This window comes from Ciconia boyciana, chromosome 25, assembly GCF_034638445.1.
Source record: "Ciconia boyciana chromosome 25, ASM3463844v1, whole genome shotgun sequence".
Lineage (NCBI taxonomy): Eukaryota > Metazoa > Chordata > Aves > Ciconiiformes > Ciconiidae > Ciconia > Ciconia boyciana.
In genome coordinates this window covers 5405521-5429974 of record NC_132958.1, presented here as the reverse complement: position 1 = coordinate 5429974, position 24454 = coordinate 5405521, and the positions used below count along the sequence as shown (strand labels likewise).

Sequence of the window (24454 nt, the reverse complement as noted above, 5' to 3'; positions counted from 1 at the left end):
GCAGCGTGCTGCTCACGCCATAAAACAGTGCCTTCTCTGCCTGGCGGTCTGCTGTATTTGAACGCAAAGTCTGTGAGAAATAACAGTAGATGTTGGCAGATTGGCAAATCTTTAATATATTAAACAAAACATATCTGCTAGAAACATTCTATTCATATAAAAATGCAAAAAGACCCCTTTAAAGACATTTCTTTGGCATACTTTCCCCTCCCACCCCCACGTATATTGCAAGAAGCTCTCTGTTGATATGTCATTTGCTTGTAATGTAAACAGACAAAAAAAAAGTGTAATTAATAATACAAAGCTTTTTATATAATACTGTCACAGTGCAGCAAGCATATATAACAACTCAGCGTCAGCAAGACCGTGTAGGCTGCGGTATTGACAATAAGGAGTTAAATTGTATTAAATACCAGGCGTGGCTTCAGCCATCGGTTGGGCAGAGAAGTCGAGGCAGGCGGGGAGCGGCAGAACCGCGTTAAGCCCAGGGGTGCCCCGGCCCTGCGGGGTGAGGGTTCCCCGAGGGTTTCTGAAGGCGAGACAAATCCACCACGAAGTGCTCGTCCCTCCACTGCCTTGTGGCTGCCCCTCGCCGCCGGCCCCTGCCTGCGTCCTCGCAGCCCCTTGGGAGGTAGCTAATTAACGAAACCCAGTTGTACGCACGAGAAAACGGAGGCAGGGGGAGGCTGGAAAGGGCGGAGAAGGCACCAGGCTCCCATCGCACCTCCTCTGCGTCACTCTTACGGCTGCGGTCGGCATCAAGCCGGCCTCGACACCGGACAAGGGGTGAAATACAGCCCCGGTCCGGCGTGGGCAGGGGCAGGCAGCAGGCAGCACTGTACTGTACCAGCATGGGGACGGGGTGCTCCTTGCCCGGCTGTGAGGTAAGCACCCTCCTCTCATTTTTGGAAACCTTCACGACCTGGCAGGGGAAGGCTCCCAGAGCCTGCTGCTGCCTGCAGTGTGGCTTTTTTATTTGCATGCTAGAAAAAAGGGGGGGACTTGTTTTTAAACGGGAAAAATAAGTGCTTATCCAAGTTCCAGCCCTTTGAATGCATCATGTGACCTGTCCGAGGAAGGTCCCTAATTAATTGGCATCATTCTCCCACTTTCCCAGGAACGGCCTCTGCTCCCCAGCACCTTCCTCCCATCTTACACGAGTGCGAGGTCAGTAGCCGGGGGCTTTCTCTGCCTTCTTAAGAGCAAACCCAAGTATCTTCTGAGCGTGCACCCCTGGGTGAAGGCTGAGGCCCTGCTTTGGGTCTCTGCCCACGGCTTGGCTCTTTGGTGCTTTGGCGGAGAGGGTCAGCCTCAGCTCTGGCAGCGGCGTGGCTCCGCCAGCCCACCCCATTGCATAGCTTACGCCTCCGAGGGCTTGGGAGCCTTTTCTGGCCATGATTTTAGTGTCTGACATTACAACAGTGCAGACAAGTGCCTCGCCTTGGAGCTGAGGCTCCTCTCACCTTGTGCTTGCTTTGCAATATGGCTTTTACTTCGGCAGCCACGTAACCCACAGGGCTAAACGCTGGCATCTAACACACGCGGATAAAAACTTTTGCATGTAAAAAAAAACATTTCAGACTGAGAAGCTGCTCTCTGACGCTCTCAAAAGCAGCTTGCTCAGGCTGGGGTTGCACAGGCATCGGTGCTCCAGTGCCTGTACATGAAGGGTGCCCGGTGTGGTTCCCTCGGCGGGAATATTGCAGTCGCGGCACAAGCAGGCTATTGCCAAAGCGCCCGGGGGCTTGCCCGCTCCCGGAGAACACTGGTCGGTAACGAGGCACTCGCATCACTTACTGATCTGTCTATACATATATACATTCAATAATATAGCTTTGAAAAATAGACATTTGTTTCCTCTGTATATTATAAAATAGCATTTAGGATCAGTCTTAAGTGACATGCAGGAGTGATTAAAGTACGGCTGCAATTCAGGCTGCTGAAGAGCAAGGATTGCCTTTCACTCAAGACCCCGGTGCCGCCGCGGGAAGCTTTGAGCCTCCTCGGGGGGACGGGTGGGGCTCGGCATTGCCCTCCACCAGGGTGAGCCGGAGCCCCCGGCCGTGCCGCCCGTCCCCACTAGTGCATGTGGCAATTCCCACAGCATCACCTCCTTGCAGATGCCCCGAGCGGCTCCGGCTGCGGCTCCCGGAGGAAAATGCTGCGGCACTGCGGCCGTCCAGTCCTTCCCCACCTTTACACGGTGGTTTCGCTCTTCCAGAGGCCGGTCTTCATCCCAGCCATGCTGTCGGCGCTGGCCAGGTTGATGTCGTACTTGCTGCCCTTGAGGCCACCGTTGTGGCTGGCCACGTTGAGCGGGTAGGACCGGCGCTTTGCCTCCTTCTCGGCGGCACCGGCTTGCCGCAGGTTGTCCCTGCTGGCGCTCCTCCGGCGAGCCTCGGTGAAGTCGGGCACTCGCCGACCGCCGTCGCTGCCTTCGGAGTGGCTGGGCGCCGTCTCCCCATCCTGGGGGGCCCGTGGCCCCGCGCGGCCGCTGCTGACGGGGCTGTTCCTGCCGCTGTGGTAGCTCTCGGAGTGGCTGTTGTGGAGGCTGCCGCTCTCACTGGAGGGATGCTCCGAGGAGGGGCCCCGCAGCATTTTCAAGCGGTGGTGCTTCCCATCCCGGCACTGCTTAGTTCTGCCCCGGTGGTTCCTGCGGCCGTGGAGGTTGCTGGCGTGCCTGCCGGCACTGCTGGTCTTGCTATCGGTGGGGTCTGGCTCCAGGCAGGCGGCCGGGCGGGCGTCCGCCTGGCTCTGGGCGACCTGCAGGTTGGTGAGCTTGCAGCGGCCCCCAGCAGAGCTGGCGCTGCTGGGTGAGGAGGAGGAGGAGGCGCCGGAGCGAGCCGCCTCTGGGTCACAGCCGATGAAGACCTGCGAGCCATCCTCCGGCGCCAGCCCGGGGTGGACATACGCCTGCATGGGCAGCGCGTTCCTGTAGGAGGGGCAGCAGGAGAACCAGGAGTTGAGGACATCCCGGCGCCGGACGCAGTGGTGGATGAAGATGAAGAGTCCCAGCACCACGGCGGTGATGCCGTAGAGGCAGCTGAAGACGATGTTCAGGTACCAGTGCTGGGACACGGCCATGGCGCCGAATGTCCACAGGGCGATGTACAAGGCGTGGGTGGTCACCAGCGCCCAGAATTGCACCTGCAGAGAGTAGACGCCGTCCGCCTCGGGGCAGGGCGGCCCCGAGTGCAGCGTGACCGAGATGGACCCGGAGTCCGTCAGGAGGTCGCCGGCACCCCCCAGCCGCGGCGGCGGCTCCAGCGGCTCGGGGACATCTTTCTGGCGCGACGGTCGGCACTGGAGGCTGAGCCCGGCGCAGAGGAAGTAAATCCAGGTGACGAGCAAGACAAAAGCCACGGGGACGTAGAAAGCCCCCAGGCTGGGCCGCCACACCAGCCAGCAGCTGTAGGGGAGGAAAGGGGCTTTGATGAGCAGAACTGGGTGCTTTGATGAGCAGAACTGGGTGCCTGCGGCGCCTGCGCAGCCGGCAGCCACGCGGTGTGGTACCGTGGTGCTCGGCATCCCTGCCCCAATGGGACGGGACGGGCTTGGTGGCAGCCTGGCTGCTGTTTTCCCAATATAGGGACAGCTCTTGGGAAAGATCTCACCAGCCTTTACCAAGCTTGCCTGGATTCCTGGCACTGCTGGTTCCCCTTGCCCAGGCGGAGGGAGGCAGCCCCTTTGGGGAGGAGGACATGGGCGAGCAGGGACACTTACTAGGGGTTGTTGTCGTGGTAGTTGTGGATGTTGACGGCTGCCGTGATCCCGCAGATGATGAGGGGGATCCCGCCGGCGATCAGGTAGAACCTGCACGGCGGGACACGGTGTCACCGCACGCCCAGAGCAAGCCCTCGGGACAGCACGGCATGGCTGCGGGTGGGATGGGCTCGTACGGCAGAGCAAGTCCTGCCCCGGCCTCTGGACGTGGGGCAGGGAAAGCTGCCCTGGCTCCCCGTGGGGCCGGGGCGAGGGGCAGGGGTGTTCATACCGTAGCATGGGTCTGGGGGCCGGCTGGGACGTGTCCCCGTCCGGCTGCCGCGGTGCCTTCCAGGTCACCTCCTTGTAGAGCACTCTGGCTTTCACCGCCATCCACAGCAGGGTGGAGAGGGAGGAGTAGTGCAAGATGATGCCGACCTGTGGGAGAGAGGCGATGGTCGGGAACGGGGGTGCTGCAGACACGGCTGCGTCCCCGCTGGTCACCGTCCTGCGGGTCCCGGCAGGGCGAAACCTCGCCGTGCTGGGCCGCCCAGGCTTGCTGTTTGCAGAGCAGCCCCGGGCAGGGGCAGCGCGGTGGCCGTCCCCTCTCCCCCCCGTACCTACCGCTTGGCAGACGATCAGGTAGCCGGTGAGGGTGATGCCTCCCGCAAAGACGGCGGCCGTCATGGCAATGTGGAAGCAGAGGTTAAGCAGCATGTGCCAGCCCTTCCGCGGGATGAGAATGGTGCTGGAAGAGAGGCACGACGGGCGCCCGTGAGCTCCTGCCCAGCCCCAAGCGGGACAGTTACCTGCAGCACGTGAGCGAGCCCTTTCCTGCAGCACAGCTCCCGCCCGCACAAATCCTGCTCCGCTGCTCTGGAGGGATGCTCCGCGCAGCCTGCCCCTGGCCAGGCCACGGAGCGCAGCTGATGAAGAAGCCACGCACATAAGCGCGTGCATGTGGGCGAAGGACTTCTCATAGCTGCTGGCAACGTGTCCATCACGGGGCTGTCAGCTGGGAGCCCCCGGTGCTGGGACACGGAGAAGGGGATGGGAGGAGCCGGGCTGGGGGTAAGGGACGCTCTTCTGCTGCCCCTGGCTCTGGGTTCTTCCTGGCTTTGGCTGGGCAGCAGTCACGTTTCCATCGCGAGATGTGGGCTGATAGCGCTGCCCGGCTTTGCTGGTGTTTGCTTCTCTTATAGCAAGAGGAATGGCTTGGCCTTGTATTTATCTAAATAAGTATTTGTTCAATGTTAGATAAAATAATAATTATTATTGGGTTCTTCCAACTGGGTAGTAGTTAGATGTGGACTGATAGTGTTGCTTGGCTTTAACTGTTAATACTGGTTTCACTTATCATAAATTGAATGGCTTGGCCTTACACGTATCTCGTTAAGTATTTGATATATTCATTACTGTTGGGTGCTTCCAAATAGGTGATAGCTAGATGTGGACTGATAGTGCTGCTTGACTTTTGTTAGTGTTTGTTTTACCCATGGTAAGGGGAATGGTTTGGCCTTATGTATGTGCATCTCATTAAGTGCTTGTTAAGTGTTAGAGAGAACACTTATTATTGGGTTATTTCTGAGAAACAGATAATAGATGTGGGCTCATAATGCTGCTGGACTTGTTAGTGTTTGTTTCACTTACAGTAAGAGGAACGGTTTGGCCTTATATTTATCTCATTAAGTACTTGTTAGATATAATGCTTATTATTGGGTTCTTCCTGAGAAACAGATAATAGATTTAGCTAACAACGTTGCTTGACGTTATTAGTCTTTGTTTCACTTATAGTAAGAGGAGTAGTTTGGCCTTATCTGTATCTCATTAAGTGCTTGTTAAGTGTTAGATGTAACCGTTCTTGTTGGGTTCTTCCACCAGGGGGGTGGAATGGGGGGCCCCATCCCTGAGCCCCAGCTGCTCACCATTTCTGACCCAACGAGGTCTCAGGGGGTCTTCACACCCACCCTCAGAGTCCCACTCACCTCCTCCATGCCCCACGTTGCAGGACATGACACAGCCAACCAGCCCAAGCCCCCATCGCCATAAAGGCAGGACACATCCAGCCATTGCCCCAAGATGGGCTCCTGTGGCAGCACCACTTGCCTGGCAGCACTTTCCTGGAGGGCTATCTCCTGAAAGCCCATGTCCTGGAGGGCCATTTCCTGAAGGGCCATCCCCTGGGTGGTCAGCCCCTGGATGGTCATCTCCTGGACGGCCATCCCCTGCCCACCTTCCCCCCGGCCGCTGGCAGTGCCTGGGGAGCTCCTCCAGCTGCCCAGAGCCATCCACCCAAGCACAGCCCCTCCAACCATCACCACGGCCAAGGCCAGCGCCCAGACGCTCACACTCACCCGTGGTTGACGATGTAGGTGATGATGGTGGTGAAGAGGCAGAGCAGCAGCACGGCCGTGCAGGTGTACATGGCCGGGTGCAGCACCTCCACGGCGCCTCGCGTCTCCCTGGGGAAACCGCTCAGCTCCTGCGCCGCACAGCACGGCCCGTCAGACCCCGTGCCACCCGTCCCCATCCCCCCGTCCCACCCCACCACCCCCCCGGCAGCCCTCAGGCTCCGCACCCCCCGAGCAAGGCTCCCAGCCCCATTGCTCGCCCTCCACCTACCATGAGCACAGCCACGTTGCTGAGGTGCCGGCAGTGCAGGGAGGTGACGTTGGGCTCCCGGGCGGCCAGCTGGCAGCCCTCGGCGCTCCAGCCCCCCATGCCCCCCAGCACCTCGAAGTTCCAGTACGCGGCCACCGGGTCCGCGCCCTCCCCGGGGTGCCGCAGCGACACGGCCACTGGCTCCGACAGGTTTCCCACTCCGCAGCCATCTGCGGCAACAGAGACAGGCAGTGAGCGGGGCGAGAGACACCCCTCTGCCTGCACCCTGAAAAGAGGCTGGGCATGGGGGACCCCCCACTGCATCCCATAGGCGCGTTGCCACCTCCCCATGAGGACCCCAGGGACGGCTTTGCTCTGCAGGAGGACCAGGGCACACCCCAAGGAGCCCCACGGAGCTCCATCCCCCACGAAAAGCCCCACATAGGGCACCCCAAGCCCCCTGTCAACAGGCAGCCCTTACAGGTCCCGGCGTAGATGACCGGCGTGGCCACGCTGCGGCGCTTGCCGTCGTCGGCCAGGCGGGAGGAGTTGCCCGTGCTGCAGAAGAGCTTGCCGTTGCGGAAGACCAGCAGCTGGAGCTTGCAGTTGGCCAGCGGCGCAGCTGGGACGGGGCTGGCGAAGAGGCTGGGCGGCAGCTGGATGGAGGCCAGGGCGATGCTGTTCTGCGGGTGCACGGTCACCGGTGAGCAGGGGCTGCCTCCCCGGCACCCCCCGGCCCCCGCCTTACCCGTACCTTGATGTGGAAGCTGGTCAGGGAGACGTTGGGCCGTCCCGTGGTGCAGCGCAGCCTCAGCTGCTGGTCGGGCATGGGCTCGGCCCCCCGCTCGGCTGGGGGGGCACGCCCGGCTGGACCCCCGTCCCGCCGCTGGAAAGCCACGCAGCTCAGCCCCACGTAGCTCTCAGGCTTCACCACGTACGCCTCGAAGGCGATGTTGCGTGAGTTCTGCCAGGCACAGTGCCGCAGGGCGGCCATCAGCCCCAGAACGGCCAGAGACCCCCCTGGCATGGCCAGAGGCCCCCTAGCACGGGCAGAGACCCCCCAGCACGGGCAGAGAGACCCCCTGGCATGGACAGAGGGCCCAGGCACGGCTGGAGAGACCCCTGGCATGGGCAGAGACCCCTTGGCACGGACAGAGACCCCAGGCATGGCCAGAGAGACCCCCGGCACAGGCAGAGACCCCGGGGCACAGGCAGAGACCCCCCAGCACGGGCAGAGAGACCCCCTGGCACGGACAGAGAGCCCAGGCATCGTCAGAGAGACCCCCGGCACGGGCAGAGACCCCCAGCATGGGCAGAGACCCTGCACCAGCAGCCCAACCACCTCCTCCTCCCCCCTCAGCCCCCCGTCTCCAGGCAGCCCCCCCTTGCCCCCCACTCACCACTGCCATGTGCTGGGAGTTGCTGCTGAGCGTGTGGGCAGCGATCTTCTCCAGGGAGCGGACGATGCTGGTGCAAGCCTTCTCCTCCTTCTGCGACATCCACAGGATGTGGTCGTCCACCAGCATGATGTTGCTGGCCATCTCCACAATCACGTCCGTCAGCTGTGAGGACAGCAAGCGGCTCCGCAAAGCTGTCCATCTCCAGCGGCAAACGCCCCAATTCATGCTTTTCCACCCCAAAAATAACTGGCAGGGCTGGGACAAGCAGGGGACAGAAGCGCTCATTACCTGCTTGATCTGGTCCACGTAGCCGATAAACTTCTCTATCATCTGGGCCACGTAGAGGACATCAACCATGTCCGAGAAGTTGGCCGCCTCAGCCGTGTAGACACGGAGCTGGTGAGCCAGGGTCAGGGCGTTGGAGGCGTTGATGGGCATCTGCAGAGCGGCACGGCCACGGGGGGACGGTCACCGGCTGCGCCCGGCCACCCCCGGCACGGCCGAGCCCCCCCCGGCCTCCCGGCTCACCAGCACGAAGGTGTAGAGGACGCGGGTGATGTCGTTGGTGTAGAGGCAGTGGGAGTAGTCGCCCTCCTCCCAGCGCCCGGCGCGGTCGCAGCGCCGCCATGCCTGCTTCTCGGCTGCCGAGCCCCCGCCGGCCGGCCCCGTGGCGAAGGGGTACTGCAGGCAGGGCTGGTAGGCGGTGATGCCTGCCAGGGTGCGGGGCCACCTGCGGGCACAGACGCACGGTGACCGCGGGGCACTCGCCACCAACAGCCCCCTCCTGCTGCCGATGAGCACCCACCCCCCCGGCCTGCTCCCCCCCGCACGGACCCTGCCCCGCACCACGCCACAGCCCACGGGCACCGCAGCCCTCGAATCCCCCCAACAAGCCCCTGCTTCCCCTTGGCTCCGGGGGGGCTGAGGGTGATGCTCCCCAGAAAGCTGCCCCCCGCACCCCCCCCTAGCCCCGTATCCCGCTCAGCTCAGCACAGCGCAGAGGGTAGCAGCAGGCCGGGGGGGCACCGCTAATTTAAGCCACATTGACTGTGCCAGTAATTTATATTCTGTAACAGCCCCACCGGGGTTACGGCGGGCGCCCGGAGCCTTTCGTCTCGTGCCAGAGAAATTCCAACACCTCTGCTGCTGGAGCTGGGCTGCGCCGCCGGCACGGGAAGCCCTTCAAAGGCGCTCGCGCTCCCCGCAGCCGCTAATCGCTACCAGACGCCCGGTCACCTGCAGCGAGCCCCCCGCACTGGCACGCACCGCTCATGCTATATGTGGCATTCACCACGTGCGTCCCCCGTCCCACCGCGGCACTCGCCCCACGGCCACATCACCGCCGGTCCCTACCTGAAGTCCCCGCGGTTGTTGGTGACCCGCTCGGCAGGGCAGTAGGACGCGGAGGTCTCCAGCACCACGATCTCCACCTTCTTGCTGACGTTGCCCTGGGAGGTGGAGACGGCACACTCCCACTCGCCGTTGGCGGAGATGTGGATGTTGGAGAGGATGAGCTCACTGCGGGCAGAGGGGACGGGCTGGCACGGCGGGTCTGCCCCACAGCGAACCCGCAGCAGCGGTCCCCCAGTCTTGGGGGCATGGGGACACACACCATGAAGCACAGGAGGTGCCCACAGTTGGCATCCCACCCGTGGCACTTGGTACCTGCAAACCAGCAATCCCTGCAGCCACGAGTGTCCATCCCTGTCCCCATCTCCGTCCCTGTCCTCATCCCCATCTTGTCTCCATTGCCATCCCCATCCTGTCTCCATCCCTGTCCCCATCTCATCTCCATCCCCTTCCCCATCTCATCTCCCTCCCCATCCCCATTTCATCTCCATCATCGTCCCCATTTTATCTCCGTCCCTGTCCCCATCCCGTCTCCATCCCCTTCCCCATCTCATCTCCATCCCCTTCCCCATCTCATCTCTCTCCCCATTCCCATTTCATCTCCATCATCGTCCCCATTTCATCTCCGTCCCTGTCCCCATCTCATCTCCATCCCTATCCCCATCCCATCTCCATCCCTGTTCCTGTCCCATCTCCATCCCCATTCCCATCCCCATCCCCATCCCCATCCCATCCCCATTCCCATCCCCGCCTCATCTCCATTCCTGTCCCCATCTCATCTCCATCCCTGTCCCCATCCCATCTCCATCCCTGTTCCCACCCCATCTCCATCCCCGTCCCCATCCCATCTCTTTCACTGTGCCCATCTCCATCTCTATGACTGTCCCCATCCCATCTCCATCCCCACCTCGATCCCACCTCCATCACCGTTCCCATCCCCATCCCTGACCTGGTGATGAAGGTGCAGTCGTGGATGAGGCTTTCCTCCACGATGACCCCTGTCCGCTCGTCCTCCTCCACCGGCTCGCGGTTGTGGTACCATCGGATCTGGGTGCTGTTGTCCAGGTAGGTGGCGGTGCACTGGAAGGGCAGCCGGTCGCCCTGGAAAACCACCTGGCGCAGCGACGGGATGAGGTGGTGGGTGTGCAGCTCCGGGGCGCCCGCTGCGGGGGACACAGCCGGCCGGGTGAGCCCGCGCCCCCGCCCGCCGCTGCCGCCCCCGCCCCGGCCCTGGCTCACCGCAGCGGAGCTGGCTCTCCCGCGCGCTGCGCAGGGGGAAGGCGTGGAGGTGCCGGGGGTAGACGCACGCCGTCCGCTCCGAGATCTGCGCCGAGCGGTTGCGAGCCCAGGGCAGCACCCAGCGCAGGTTGCAGTCGCACGTCAGGTACTCGGTGGCGAAGTCCCTGCAAGGGCCGGTGTCACGGGGCGCCCAGAGGGACCGGGGCAACGCCACCAGCCCCGAGACCCTCCGGCAGGGAACCCTGTGGGTGCCGAAATCCCGGGGCCCAAACTCACACAACTTTGAGGGAGGGGAGCTCGTCGAAGACGCCGGGCGGGAGGCTGGAGAAAATATTCCCGGACATGTTCCTGCGGGAGGGGGGAGAAAGGCGGCGTGGATGGCCTCGGGATGCGGCACGGGGACGGCCCCGGGGTGCAATACCGCCAGCAACGCCCCAGGACAGCGGGTGGGGGCTTCTGCTGGGAGGCGGGGGACGGGGCTGGCCGGGGCGTCTCCAGGGGGTACTTACAGCCTGAGGAGGTTGCGGAGCCCCTGGAAGACGCTGGCGCTCAGGCAGCCGATGCGGTTGTTGGAGAGGTCCCTGCAAGGCAAGCGGAGGGGCCGTCAGGGCTGGGGAGGCCCCCCTGTCCCCGCTGCCCCCGGGCCGGCCCCGGTGCTCCCCGGGGGGCTGCGCCAGCACTTACAGACGCTTCAGCTCGGGGAGGCCGCGGAAGGCGCCCGGCTGGACTGTGCTGATCAGGTTGTTCTTCAGGTCCCTGCGAGGAGACAGACGCAGACCTCAGGGTGTGCAGCAGGGAGCCCCGTCCACAGGAGACACAGCGCAGCGGGGCCCCGATCCCCCCAGCCCCCATCTCCCACGCGCGGGTTCCTCGGCAGCCCCAGGCGCTGCGAAACCTCGTGCGGGAGCCTCATTAGCAGCTTTCCGTCCCGTTTCCCTCTCGTTATCTCTCCAAAGGGTGCAGGGAAGGCGCGAGGCTCCCCGTTGCTCGTGGGGGGGACGCCAGCCCCTCTGCACGTTCCGAGTGCGCACCCACCGCAGAGCACCGGCGGCCGCCGGCCCCTCCTGCGCGGTTGTTTCGGAGCAGCCGTATCCCGGCAGGTTATCACCTCCCGCACGCGGGATAAGAGCACGCTGCAGTTGCCAGCGTGGCCCCAAAAGGGCTCTGCGGCCCGGAGGAAGCTCGTTTGGTTTATTAGCCTGATTGGAGGCACGTATCTCATCAGAGGCGTGTGCCGGCAGGGGCGGCTGCTGGCCCGGCGCGGAGCCGGGGAGCGCCGGTGGCTTCGGCCGCCTCGTCCAGCCCCAGGGACTGGGAAGGCGGCTCCTGCTGAGCACCGGCGCTGGCTGGGAGAGGAAATGGGAACCACATGGCAACGCCATGTTTATTTATAGCGGACTCCACGGTGCTCATGGCTGGGTCGCCCGCTGCTCCACGTGCAGCCCTGGGGACACCCCGGGAACCACAGCCCCCGTTTCAAGGCCACAAGCTGGAGCCCAGGACGGGGGAGCGGTGCAAACCCTTCCAGCAGACCTGGGGGTGCAGGTGGGTGCGGGGGTCCCACCGGCGAGATGTGAGGGGCCACGCAGGGAGCGTGAACACGGGTGATGCTGCCTGCACGCTGCAGACGCACGGACGTGCTTTCCTTCCGGGCTAAAACTCACCCAAGTGGCTTCTGCGGGTCCCCAGCTGACCCCAGACGGGCAGAGCTCGGTGCAGGGGGTGCACGGCCCCACGGTGCAGACCCCAGGGAAGGGAAAGGCGGTGTGACGACTTCCCGGCCAGCATCGTCCCGGCCCCGCTCGGCCGACACAACTCTGCCCACACCCGCCTTCCCTGGCCTCCCCTGACGGGCAAAAGCACGTCCTGGCAGCTCCGATGGCCGGGTGCCCGGCCGGGTGTGCAGGCAGATGTGCAGGCAGATGTGCAGGCAGGTGTGCAGGCAGATGTGCAGGCAGGTGTGCAGGCAGGTGTGCAGGCAGGTGTGCACAGGGGCCAGGTGAGTGGCGGTGCTGAGGGAACAGCTCGCTCACCTGCACCAACACCGCAGCACCGCTGCACCAACACCCACCCTGCCGACAGCCGCCCTGCTAACAAACACCCATCCTGCAAACACCCGCCCTGCCAACAGCCGCCCACACGCGCCAAGGGAGGCCATCCGCGCCAGCCCCGCTCCCCACCGGGGGCCAGCCGGAGGCCCCCGAGGACCCTCGCGCCCCCGACACCCACCCAGCACACACCACCAGCACGGCCTGCAGCGGTCGGGGACGCAGCAGCCAAAACGCGCCTGCGGTCAAAACTCGGCGTGCCGGCTCTGGCCGGTGTGCGGTCGGGGGCTGGGGGCTGCAGGGGACCACCGGCCAGGGATGGGACCCACCGGGGACCATGTGGGAGCCCCCGGGGGCTCACGGCCAGCCCAGCACACGGCCTGGCGGGGAGCCTTCCTCGCTCAGCCACTTCCTCCCCGCTGGCCGGGGGCCCGGGGCTGCTGCTGCTGATTTACGACGAGGCTCTTCTCTCCGCACCGCGGTTGTTTGCCTTCGCATTTCCGCCGGTCCCGAGCCCCCTCCTCCCCCTGCCCCAGCGGGGCGATGCGCTGCAGGCACCAGAGCGGGCAGCGGCACGGCGCCACGTGCGCAGGGGGATCCCCCATCGCCACGTGTACACGGGGACCCCCCTGCCACCACGCACTCGTGGGGACCCCGCAAAGCAACTGCCTCCTGCCCCACGGCAGCGAGCCCCGATGCACACAGCAAGCCCTGGCGCAGAGGGCCTGACCCAGCCTGGTGCAGCCGCAAGGAGCCCAGCACCCCAGGGCTGAGCCCGCAGCCGCACAAGCGGCTCCCTGTGCACAGCAGCACCCGTCGCAGCCCAGTGTAGGCGGACAGACGGACAGACTCCATCCCCGTCACTGCTGTCGCCCAGACGAGCCCCGTCGCAGCCCGAAGCCCCAAGGGGGGAAGCACTGGCCCTGGCAGAGGGCAGGACGTTCCCAAGCGGGGCTGCGCTAATGAGCGCGGCCGCCCCGGCCGCATACCGGCCCCACTCAGACTCATTAATCTCATTACGCCGCTACAAATCACCAGAGATGCCAAGCTGCGAGCCCGGAGGGGCGGCGGTCAATGGGGGCACCCTGCATGCTGCTGAGACCCTGGGAACAGGTTTCCCCCCATCATATTGGGACACCAAAGCACCCGCGGCGGGCAGACAATGTGGGCAGGGGCCCCACGAGCCCCAGGACGAGAAGTGGGGGGGTCTCCAGAACCCCCGCCGCATCCCTGCCGTGCCAGCATGGTCCCTCCATGGGGCACGTCTGCACCGCGGCCCCGAACCGACCCGATGAAAACAATTACGGCTGCTGTCGAGAGCAATCAGGCGCGGTGCGGCGCGATGCCGGCCTGGGATGGGGGAGCGCTGCCCACGGCCCCCCCGGACGAGCCGGTGCTCTCCCTCCGACCTGGCACAGCAGAGACGAGCGGGAGGTGACGTGGGGCAGCTGCTCTCCCAGAGCACAGAGACTTTTAGGGGGACCCCGGGCACCCCGGGGGCTGCAGAGCCGCGGTCCCCCCGGGGTGCCACCCCCCAGCTCTGCCACGGCCCTTCCCGGCGAGCGCAGTGCCCACGGCGGCCCGGGCTGCTCCCTGCCTGCACGGGCGTTAATCCCTCCTGCTGATGAGAGCTCGGCGCCGGGAGGCAGGAGGAGGTGACCCCACGCCTGGCACCGCGCTGGGGAGGACTCGGCCACATGGGACCGCAGGGACACAGGGCCCCCACGGTGACTGCTTCCCGCTCGCCCCTGGAACAGTCCTGCAGGGATTTCCATGGCTTTCAAATCCCAAACCAGCCCCAAGGCTGTGCACCAGGCACCGCGTGCTCTGTCACGCCTGCTCCCCATCCCAGCACCGTGCACCCCAACCGCGGTGCCGGGCACCGGGCACCGTGCACCATGGGGTGCCCGCGCCCCACCCGACACCGCGCACCCCACGCACAGCGCTGCCAGGGGCCGGCACCCACTGCAGGCTGCACGTCCCAGTGCAATGCCACGAGCAGGCACCGTGCGCCCCGGGCCCCGCGGCGTGGCCACGCAGCCCCCGTGCCTGCCAGAGCAGCCGGGCTCCGCTGCGGGCCGGGGCAGGTGCACGCCCTGTAACTCCAAGAAGATCCGCGTGAATAAACGCTTCCCTGTTCGGGCTAATGAATCGCAGGCGGTGCGGGTCCCCCTGCCCCTGGGGAGCCCTCTCTGCCCCCCGCAAGCCCCCCTCGGCAGGGCCGTCACCCTCCCCAGGCCCACCGCCGGCCGAGCGCACCGGTGCGGCTGCAGAGCGGCACGGGCAGCGCCTGGACCGGTGGGTCCCTGCGCCGCGGGCACGCTGCCTGCCCCTGCCTGTGCCCTCCCTGCTGCCCCGGCCACCCGCCCCCTGCCCGTCTGCACCCAGAGCGATGCCCTGCGGGAAGCAGGGCAGGGACCCGCTGCCCAAGGGAAGGGGACCCCACAACTGCAGCCACATGCCGCAGAGGATGCCCAGGGCAGAGGTGGGCTGCGGTGCACGATGCCCGTGACGCCGGCAGCCAGGCCGCTGCCACACCGGGTGAGCGTCCTGCAGCGGCAGCCCGCCCGGCCCCGCTCGGCGCAGGAATGCGCGAGACCCTCGCGGGGCCGCGGTGGGGAACAAAACGCCCTCAGTGCGCTGGTCCCTGCTCCTGCATACCTACAGATCAAACCCATATGGGGGCCATAAATCTCCCCTTATTACAGCTCCCTCCATAGAGATGCCTTTCATGGAGAGATAAGAAAGTTGACTTTGTTCGGGGGCACAATGTCGCTTTTCATACCGGCCCCCACGGAGCGTGGCCCCCCCGGTTTCTCCTGCCCTGGGGTCCCTGGGATGCCCGTGGGTGCCAGCAGCAAACGCTGCGCCCCAGTGCCGGCCCCACCGCAGCACCCGGGAGCAACGTCGGGAGCGGTGCCGGCACCCACCCCGCTCACACCCCATGGAAGCCCTGCCTGCGCTCCATTGCCCGTTGCTGCCTGCCCCCCCTGTCCCGACCCCCAGCCGCCCGCCGGGCACTCACAGCTTCTCCAGAGCCCGCAGCCCGAAGAAGGAGCCGTTCTCCAGCACCGTGATCTTGTTGTTACTCAGCAGCCTGTGGGAAGAGCAGAGGGAGAGGGGCAGCCCCGTTACTCGTCCTGCCGGGCAGCCCCATCCATGCCCCGGTGACCTGCGGGGCTGGAGGGGGAGCGGGGACGGCCAGACCCGCCACGAGAAGCGGCAGCCCCGGCTGTGCCACCGGGGTGGTGGCGATGGGTGAAGTCTCAGGGACGGGCTTTCACGGCCGGGTGGGGATATGGGATGCAACGGCCGTGTTGGGATGCTGTGCCATGGTCCACATGCATGGCAGCACTGGGCTGGAAGTGCCCGGGGCCGTGCCAGGCTCTTGGGGCGTTGCTCCTGTCCCAAGGAGCTGCACGGGCGGGTGGGCGACGAGAGCCCCATCCCAGCACCTGCACCAAGAGGGCACCCTGAGGACCCGCAGCCAGGAGGGGACCCCACGGCACCCCCGGCTCTTTCCCCCCACCAGCCTGACCACCCTCTGGTCACAGCATCACGGCCATCCCACGAACCTCCCAGCGCTGAGATTTTATCCCAAAGTAAACAGCTTTGCTGGCCAAAGGGGCCCTTGCGGGGTGACAGGAGAGGGAGGGAGGGCACAAGAACCCAACAATTCAGCCAGGAGCTCATTAAAGCGCGCCAGTGGCAATTAGCAGAGCCAGACCTCGGCCTGGGGACAGGAGCCGGCTCTCGGGGACCAGAGGCGCTTCCCCAGCGCTCCCGGGCATCTGCGCGGGCACTGGCGATGCTCCCACCGGCAAACGTGATCCAAAAACAGAGGGGGGGCAGCCGCCAGCGGGGGCCTGGAGGGCACCCTGGAGCCCCGGCCGGGGGAGAGGCGCGGGGAAAAAAGGGCTCATTGAGGGCCGGAGCTGGGGCTGTTTACACACGGGCGGGCTCTGCAGCCAGGCTGAATGGTGTCTGTGTGCTGCAGAGCTCCGTCCCTGCCGCCGCCGGCCACGCTCGGTTCTCCCTGGCCGGGCTCCGATGCCAGGGCTGCCCAGGGAGCGGGCAGGAGCAGGACGTGGCTCAGAGGGCTGCGCTGCAGCAGGGGCGGCTGCCAAACCCCCGAAGGGTGGTGGGGAGGGAAGGGAAAGGGGCAGGCGGTGCAGCCCCCCGCCATGGGCCGCATCCTGTGCTAATGAGGAACCGCCACCGGGCACCACCGTGTCCGCAGGGCCCCGCGACCCGGCCAGCAGCGGGGAGCGGAAGCGGCCGGCAGCCCCACCAGCCTGCAAATTGCTTCCACACGCTGGCGGCCAGAGCCGCCCCGGCCAGGGCCACGTCTTGCCCTTTCCTCCCTGCAGGGACCCCGCTTTTGCGGGGCTCAGCTCACCCCAGCACAGCAGCGGCGAGCACCGGTGCTGGCCGGTGGCAGGCTCAGCCCCGGGACCCTGCCCAGAGCAGAGGGCAGCAGGGGTGCTCCCGGAGCAGCATCGCTCCCGGAGCAGCCCCGGCTCCAGCGCACGGCAGCCCCACGGCACAGCCCCACGGCCTCGATTCCCCGTCGGCACAGGCTGTCGCTCAAGGCTGTGCCGGCCCCAACAGCTCCAGAAGGTTTTAATTCCAGCGGCAGCAGATTCCACAACCCAGCAGAGCCTCCGCAGGCTGCGCGTGCCTGGAGGGGACCTCGGGGGCTCCCCGCTAAAGCAGGGGTGAGCAGAAACCCCCCGTCTCAGGGGCTGAGCCGGGGTGCGCGCTGGACCCTGCTGAAACAGCCCTTTGGGGCCATGTGAGCTGCAAATGCAGAAACCGGACGAGTGCACGAGACTCCGGTCTCAGAACTCCCGTATTTGGTCCCGTATTTGGCCTGGAGGGGCAGGGGGGTCCCCAGCACAGCCAAGGACATGCGGAGCCTTTGGGCAAGGGGGAGCCGGGCACCCTGGGCAAGCCGGACCCGACCGTGCCAGAGGCTCCCAGGGCACGGGCTTTGCAGGGGGTTACAACCACGGACGTGCCACCAGCGCGGCAGGCAGAGCGCAGGCAGCCAGCTGCCTGCACCGGGGGGCCAGTGCGCTGGAGAGCTGCGCCCATCTGGCAACGCAGCCCCCGGCCGCCCCCAGGGCTGAGCCCCGGTGCCGGGGATGCTTGCTTTGTTCGGGGACCCCTGGGACCATCCGCGCCTCTGCCATAAAAACAGAAATCCCCGCCTTAAAAGGCAACGCTCCCGCGGCCCCGACGGGATCGGCCTCCCCTGTGATCCGCAGCCAGGCGGCCGGGCCAGCAACCCGCCCGCCGACGGCCGGGAAAGCAGCCGCGGGACGCCTTCCCTGTGGTGTGCTTCGGCCGGGGGCGAAGCCACCCCCGGAGCCATCGGCCCCTCGGGGAGCGCGGGAACGGCCGGGACCCCAGCACAGCGCGGGGGGCACCCCGAGTCACGGTCACTGCCTGCCCGTGCGATGCCCTGCTGCTCGGCACCTGGTCTGCCCTTCCTTAAGGAAAAGAGGTCCTCGACCAAAATGAGCGTTTGGCACACGAAAATTGCACTGACAGTAACTTTTCTTCCTGATAAAACTTTTTCCCGGTAGTGATCCTGATTCTTCTTTTCCCCATCCTGTAGAAGCCAGCGGGGTCACGCTCCCCTGTTACAACTCACATCCTCAAACACACTTTTATTTTGTTGTTGCTGTTTTTATGGATATTATGTTCCAAAACGTTTTCTTTTTTTTTCCCAGGAAGTTCCCCATCAAGCTCCATGGGACTTTCCGGCCCCACGTGTCCACAGACGGCAGAGCGGCGTGCGGGTCCCCAGAACTATCCCCTTACAGGAGGGTAACTGAGAAACCCCAAAATATGATGGAATAAGCGTGCCCACGAGGCCACCCCGACCCAGCACATGGAAGTCACGGGCAAGAAGCCCCCAAGCCGCACCGGGGCAGTGGGACCCCGCACTGGGATCCAGCCCTCGGCACGAGGGACCGGGGCCGGACCTGAACCCCTCGGCCAGATTTCAAACCCCAAGAGCTGCCCCTGCTCTCGCGCCCGGCCGGGAGGAGGGATCGGCCGGGGAGGGAAGCGGATGGGAGGCTGGAAGCAAACCCCGCGGCCCCCCAGTCCCGCATGGCCAAGGCGGCTGTTGCTGGTGGTGGGCTGGGCAGCGTGCCGGGCGGGGGTCGCGGCGGCTCCCTGGATGCTCACCGAGGTCCGTGCGGGGCCGGGGGTGCAGAGGGGACGCGGTGCCCCCACGTCCCAGCCGTCCACGGGGCTTGGCCGGCCATGAAAGCACAGCTGTGCTCCGCAGGAGCCGTCACTGGGCTGTGCCTTGGCTCCGGCCCAGGCTGGAACTCCTCACCTCGGCAGTGCCGGCAAACGCCGCGGCAAGAGGTACCCCCCGCACGGTGGGAAGGGCTGGGGACCCCCTGCACGCCCCCAGCCCTCGACACCCGACCGCCCTTGCGCCGCTCCAGCATCCTCCCGCCCGAAACAGCGTCTTCAGCCCGCCCGGCCGCCCCAAGGCCCTCCAGCACCGCAGCGCGCGGGCGGGTGGGCTCCCGTCGCCTGCCGGTGGGCTCCCGTCGCCCGCCGGGGACAGCCCCGCCACCGCGACGATAATTGGCTAATTGAGCGATGGCTGGAAAAGTCTCTCCGGACAATGCGGGGATTAAGGACCGGAGCGTCGAGTCAAACGGAAACAACGGGGGGATGCGCAGCGGCAGGCGGGGATGGGGGCGGCTGGGCGGAGGGAGGGAGCTCCCCGAGGAGCATCCTCCTGTCCCAGGGGGATTCAGCCTCGGAGGGGGCTCGGCATCCTCGGTCCAACCCACCCGCGCCAGGGCTCTCAGGGCTCGGACCCCACGAGGCTGCAGGCGGAGAGATAGAGATCCCTTCCTCTTCTTTTTTTCATCTCAAAAAGAGGAGCCAAAAGTGAAAAAAACAAGATTGTTTTTTCAAGCGTGCTGGAATCCACTTGGATAAATAACGGCTCCAGAAACTGGGCTGCTGAAACAATAAACTTCCTCTGGACCCAACCAAAAAAGGACGCGGGGAGACGGTGGCTCCCCGGCCCAGGCAGGCAGGGGAAAGGCAGAGGCAGCGGCACGGAGGTTAATAAGGGGGGGCCGCGGCGGGGGCGGGGAGGCCGGCTATGCTTTGCTCTCCAAGTGCATTAATTCAAAGCATATGCTCGCAGCAGATATGGCGCAGGCTGCGCCCCGAGCAGAGCTCACCGGCTTGCAGAGGGATTTTAGGAAGGGAAAAGAGGGGCCCCGGGACTGGCGAGAGGTGCCGAGGGCTCCGGCACCGGGAAGGGCTCTGGAAGCGGCAGCGTCCCAGGGGGGACCCCGCAGCTCCCTACCCAACGGGGCTGGAGACCCCCGACGGGGCTGGGGCCGCCCCCTCCCCACTTTGTTTGGGTGCTCGGGGGCTCTTCCCCTCCCTGCGACAAGCCCAGGGCGTAGCCTCCAGCCTCGCGTCACGCCGGGCTATTTCGGATGGTGAAAATTATTGTTTCAACCCTCGGCTTTTGTTAGCACAGGAAAAATAAGCCCCAGAGAGAGGGTGAAACCTCCAGAGCTGGCGCAGGGCGGCAGGGCCGGGATGCTCCGATGCCCCAGGCAGCACCGCGACCCACGGCCCCCCGAAAAACCAAACCTGCCGAAGCTGCGGCCCAATAAATAACAAATAAAAAGCTGGAAAAGGTTTGAGAAAGAAACCATCTGCAGGGCCCAGGATAAACCGGCCTTGGAGAGAGGAGTTCAAGTAGAACTGGAAATTGGTCATAAGTCAAAGCCCTCTATTCCCTGCAGACAATCTGTAATTTCAGTGCAATCAAGCTGTGCACATAAATGAGGCCTGTGCTGGGATTCCACATCTGGAAGAGGTTTGGGCTCCCGCCCGTGTGACAGCGGGGCTGGCCACGGCCGGCGCGGCTATCTGGGTCTCGTTAGGGATACAGTGCTTTTTCCATTAGGCGATTAGCACAGGGGTCAGCTGGAGGGGGAGGGAATTAAAGCCTTGTTAATACCCGTCTGCAGAGCCCCGGCACCTCCCAGCCGTGCCGGAGGGACGTCCCCGAGAGGTGCCAAACCCCCTGGCCCCGAACCACGGGAAGCCCACAGTCCCGGGAGGCTGGACCACGACGGAGGGGCTGGGGGAAGCGCTGTGCCCCAGGCTGCATCGGTGCAAGCTCTGCCGAGACAGCCGCAGCCGGGAGAGCTCCGCAGGGCTACGAGTCAAAAAGGGGTGACAAGCCAATCTGTTAGGGCTGGCGTCCCTCCCTCCTCCCCGCGAAGAGCTGGGGGCAAGAATTAACCTCTAGGTATAAAACGTGGCGGGTGTCAGAGAGCACATGCCTTGTAACGTCTGCTGGGGTTGCACGAGGATATTGCGCTCCTGTGAGCATCATCCCGCTCGCTGGACCCCACACGTCCCCGTGCCGGCTCCCTGCGCCTGCTCCCTGATGAAGGCAGCGCTTCTGCCTGCACCGGTCCCGGCAGGCCGCTCATACCCGCCTGCCGCAGGTGTCCCCACGGCATGAGTTTCTCAGGTAGGACCGAAGACCGACGGGACACGGCCGGGACGGCTGTGGATATTTAGGCAATATCCACACATCCCTGTCCCCCTGTCATCCCACAGCTCGAGGGGCTCCAGTGCCCCAGCCATCGCACCCGCCACCAGGACGGCACAGGGCCGCCGGTTCCCAGCACCCCCGTCCGCACCGGGTCTGTTCCCTGCCACCGTGGCTTCCTCACATGGAGTTAATTTCTGCAGCTCCACATCTGCGGGCACTGCCTCGGCTCTGGTTTGCTCTCTCAGCGATCCCCGCAAGGGGCCGAGGGAAGAGAAAAGGAGCCGTGGCTCCGCTCGGCAGACGGCTCCCCGTGAGAAACCGCCACGTCCCCCGGAACGCCGCGGCCGAGCCCAGCGCTGGCTGCAGGGCAGGTCCCCGGGGCCATGGGCATCCTTTGTCCCTCGTCCCCTGCTCTGCCCATCCGCAGGCTGTGATGCCAGCGAGCGTTTCTCAGGCGCAGGGGGTAAATAAGCAGCAGCTGCCACGGAGACAGCCTTGGATTCCTCAGCGCAGGCCTAATAATTAAAGATAAATAAAGAAGTAAACCGAGAGTGTGGGAAAAAGCCAAATTAGAGCCGGGGTGAGAGACCCGCAGGGCGGCAGACCTCCTCTGGCCGCCCAAGCTCCTCCGGCCGCCCGCGCGTCCCCAGCCATCGCCCGGGCGGCCGGAGCTGCGGCCAGGACAGCAGCAATCCCGCGCCGGCAGCCTCCCCCACGCGCAGCATCAGCGCTGCTCGTTAGCGCTAACGCATGCCTGCTTCCAGGCCAGGCCGGACGAGGACTAGAACAGGGCTCTGCTTTTAGGGGTTATTCCGCACAAAACACACCATGCGTTTCCTGCGACTGGGGCAACACTGATGCTGAGCACCCCTGGGGCACGGACAGGACCTGAGCATCCTGGGGGCATGCGTAGGAGCCCTGCTCGGACCCCACTCACCTGCAGGGCCCAAAATTTGGCTGTCCCCAGCAGGGCGTCCCCCAAGGCACGTGCAACCCTTGCCACATGCCCGGGCCCTGCTGCCTCCTCCACTCCCTGCCCGCACCCCAGCAGCTCCAGGAGACGCTCCCGAAGCCAGAGCCTCTGGTTTTGATTGTTCCATCTGGAAAGGGTTTAAAATAAATCATGTTTACTGCGCGAGAGCAGAGCCCAGGGTCACCGCATATTTGTAGGTTTCTGCCTACGCCTGTAGGTTTCATGTCACGTTTTAGTGGGATCATGTAATGCCCTAATGCTTCTGCACGGGCATCCTGGCCCCTCCGAGGCAGCCGGCCCCGGCACAGCCGGCTCCAAACCCCCCTGTCCCACCGGGCATCGCCCACCTCGGCCACTCCGCCGGCCTGGGGCTGCAGTGGGGCTCGACCCGTGCTCAGCATCGCAGTTACACTCGCTCACGCTGGAGAACGCACCAGAGCAGGCAACTCGTCGGATGCTTTTCCCAATACAGATTGACAAAGGACTCAAACGTCCCCGCGGGTATTTGCAAGGGGCTGACATATAAGAAAGGGCTGTGGGAGGAGAGAAATGAAGAGCAAAGCCCGCCCGAGGGAGAGTGCGACCGGAGAGCCCAGCCTCCACCTGCCCGGCAGCCCCCCAGCATCCCCCCAAAGGGAAGCTCAGGACAAACTCAGTGCTGCTGCTCCAGGATGATTTATGCTTTTATTACGACCGCTGCACTTCAACCCTGCTCATGGTGCCCACTCAGCACAGGCGTGTATCACCGCGTGCTCCGCGTGCGTGATGGCCGGGCAGGAGGCTGGCACCGGCTGGGTCCCCTTCACAGCCACCCCATTTTCACAACGCGGACATCACCACCCCAAAACGCAGCCCCTTTGCAGCCAGCGACACGGCACACAGGAACCGAGAGATGCTTTAGAAGTAGCCCAACTCCAGCGCGCCAGCAGACACGCGGCCAAGCGGGTTCAAGCACGTGAGAGCAGACGGGACCAGGAGCACCGCAGCCCCCAGTCCAGCCCCGCGCAGCCCCAGTCCTCCGCAGCGTCCAACAAAACCCACCCGAGGAGCAGACGGTGGAGAGCCGAGGCCGTGGGCACGCTCACGCGGGCAGGCAGACACGGCCACCCTCGCGGGACGACACTTCGGGCGAAAGCGACGTTCCCTCCAGCAACGGCGCTGCCGGCCCTGCCCTCCAAACCAGATTTTAATTCAAACGTCTCCTCCGGAGTTATAAATAAACCCTGCAATCCGCTGCTGCAGCGAGCAGGCGCGCCGGCTGCCAGCGCCGGCCGAAACCCCAACCCTCCCCGGCACCGGGGGCACGAGGAAGCTTCAGGAAGCAAGCGGCAGCTTTAGACCCTTCGCACAAACCTGAAGCCCACTGACTGCTCCCGGTCTCTTTTCAGCAAATATTTCCACTAAGAGCTTTCAAACAAAAACATCCTCCCCCAGCGCTCCGACAGCAAACGCTGCGGAGGGAAGCGTGGAGAAGGAGCCCGTTTCCTGCATTTCCAGCTCACGTCCACACTTTAAACTCGTGCTGCCGCCGCGCCGTGGGGAGAGCGGGGTCCTGCCCTCGGTCTGCAGCCGCAACCCCCCGCTTTGACGCAATTTAAACGAAGTTCTGCGGAACCGAGCGATGCTGCCGTTGGTGCGCATTCACTGACTACGTCAAAAAATGAGTGAGAAAAGTAACCGTTCGCGCTGCGCTCCCCGACCCCGCGGGACTTTGCCCCCCGTCCCCCCCGGCACCTGCCCGCCCGTGGGAGCGCAGCCCCGGGGGGGGGGGGGGCTCCGGGAGCGGCCCCGGCCCCGGTGCCGGGGTCTCCCCGCCGCGCGCTGCTCCGGCCCCCCCCCCCCCTCCCCCCCGGGGGCCAGCGAGCGGGCAACGGAGCGGGCTCAGCGCGACCCACGCGTGGGCTCCCGTCCCTCTCACGGCGGCCCGGCGCCGCAGACGCCCGGCCGGGGCAGCCCGGGGCGACGCGGTACTCACAGCGTGGCGGTGCCGTCGGGCAGCAGGCGCGGCTCGGGCGGCGCCGGGAGCCCCCCGCCGCTGCAGACCACCCGCCGCCGGGGCGCGGCGGGGCCGCCGGGCGCCTTGGCCCGCTCGGCCGCACACTTGCAGCCCAGGCTCTGCGCGGGGCAGCTCCGCGCCGCGGCCCCGCCGCCCAGCGCCGCCGCCAGCAGCAGCACCAGCGCCGCCGCCCGCCGCATGGCCCCGGCCCCGGGCTCCGGGCTCCGGGCTCCGGGCTCCGGCTCCGCGCCCGCCGCCGCCCCGCTCCCCGGGGCGGCTCCGGCGGCGCCGCCTCCCCCGCTCGCCGCGCTCCGCCGCCGGGCCTGGCGCCTCCCCCGCCCCGCCCCGCCCCGCCCCGGCCCCGGCCCCGCCGAGGGCACCGGCTCGCCTCCCCCCCGGGGCGGGAGCCTGCGTGCGAGAGAGGTGGAACCCCCGTGGGCCGGGGCTCGGAGCGGTCCCGGAAAGCTGGAGCCTGCGTGGGAGAGAGCTGGGGTCCCGCACGGTGCAGAGCTGGAGCCCCCGAGGACGGGGGCTGGGGCTCCGTGGGGTCCCACGGGACCGGGAGCCGCAGCC

At 65.5% G+C, this 24454-nt stretch overlaps 1 protein-coding gene across 1 annotated transcript; it reads right to left on the bottom strand.

The window, feature by feature from the left end:
- Nucleotides 1-109: 109 nt before the first annotated feature.
- Nucleotides 110-24171, bottom strand: ADGRA2 (adhesion G protein-coupled receptor A2). The gene is made up of 19 exons (XM_072846114.1): nt 23861-24171; nt 15366-15437; nt 10977-11048; nt 10802-10873; nt 10569-10640; nt 10293-10456; nt 10003-10216; nt 9057-9221; nt 8232-8433; nt 7992-8141; nt 7704-7865; nt 7058-7267; nt 6785-6986; nt 6325-6533; nt 6057-6184; nt 4327-4450; nt 3995-4140; nt 3724-3813; nt 110-3409 (listed from the first exon to the last, which is right to left on the bottom strand). The coding sequence occupies exons 1-19, from the start codon at nt 24079-24081 to the stop codon at nt 2197-2199; spliced, it is 3888 nt and encodes a 1295-aa protein (XP_072702215.1). The 5' UTR covers nt 24082-24171; the 3' UTR covers nt 110-2196.
- Between the last annotated feature and the right edge of the window lie 283 nt (nt 24172-24454).

Excerpts from the sequence above, each read along its gene's own strand:
- ADGRA2 (XM_072846114.1), bottom strand. The coding sequence starts at position 24,081 with ATGCGGCGGGCGGCGGCGCTGGTGCTGCTGCTGGCGGCGGCGCTGGGC. Across the intron at positions 15,438-23,860 it reads CCCGACGGCACCGCCACGCT|GCTGCTGAGTAACAACAAGA; the intron begins GTGAGTACCGCG and ends CTCTTCCCACAG. Across the intron at positions 3,410-3,723 it reads TACCACGACAACAACCCCTA|CTGCTGGCTGGTGTGGCGGC; the intron begins GTAAGTGTCCCT and ends CCTCCCCTACAG.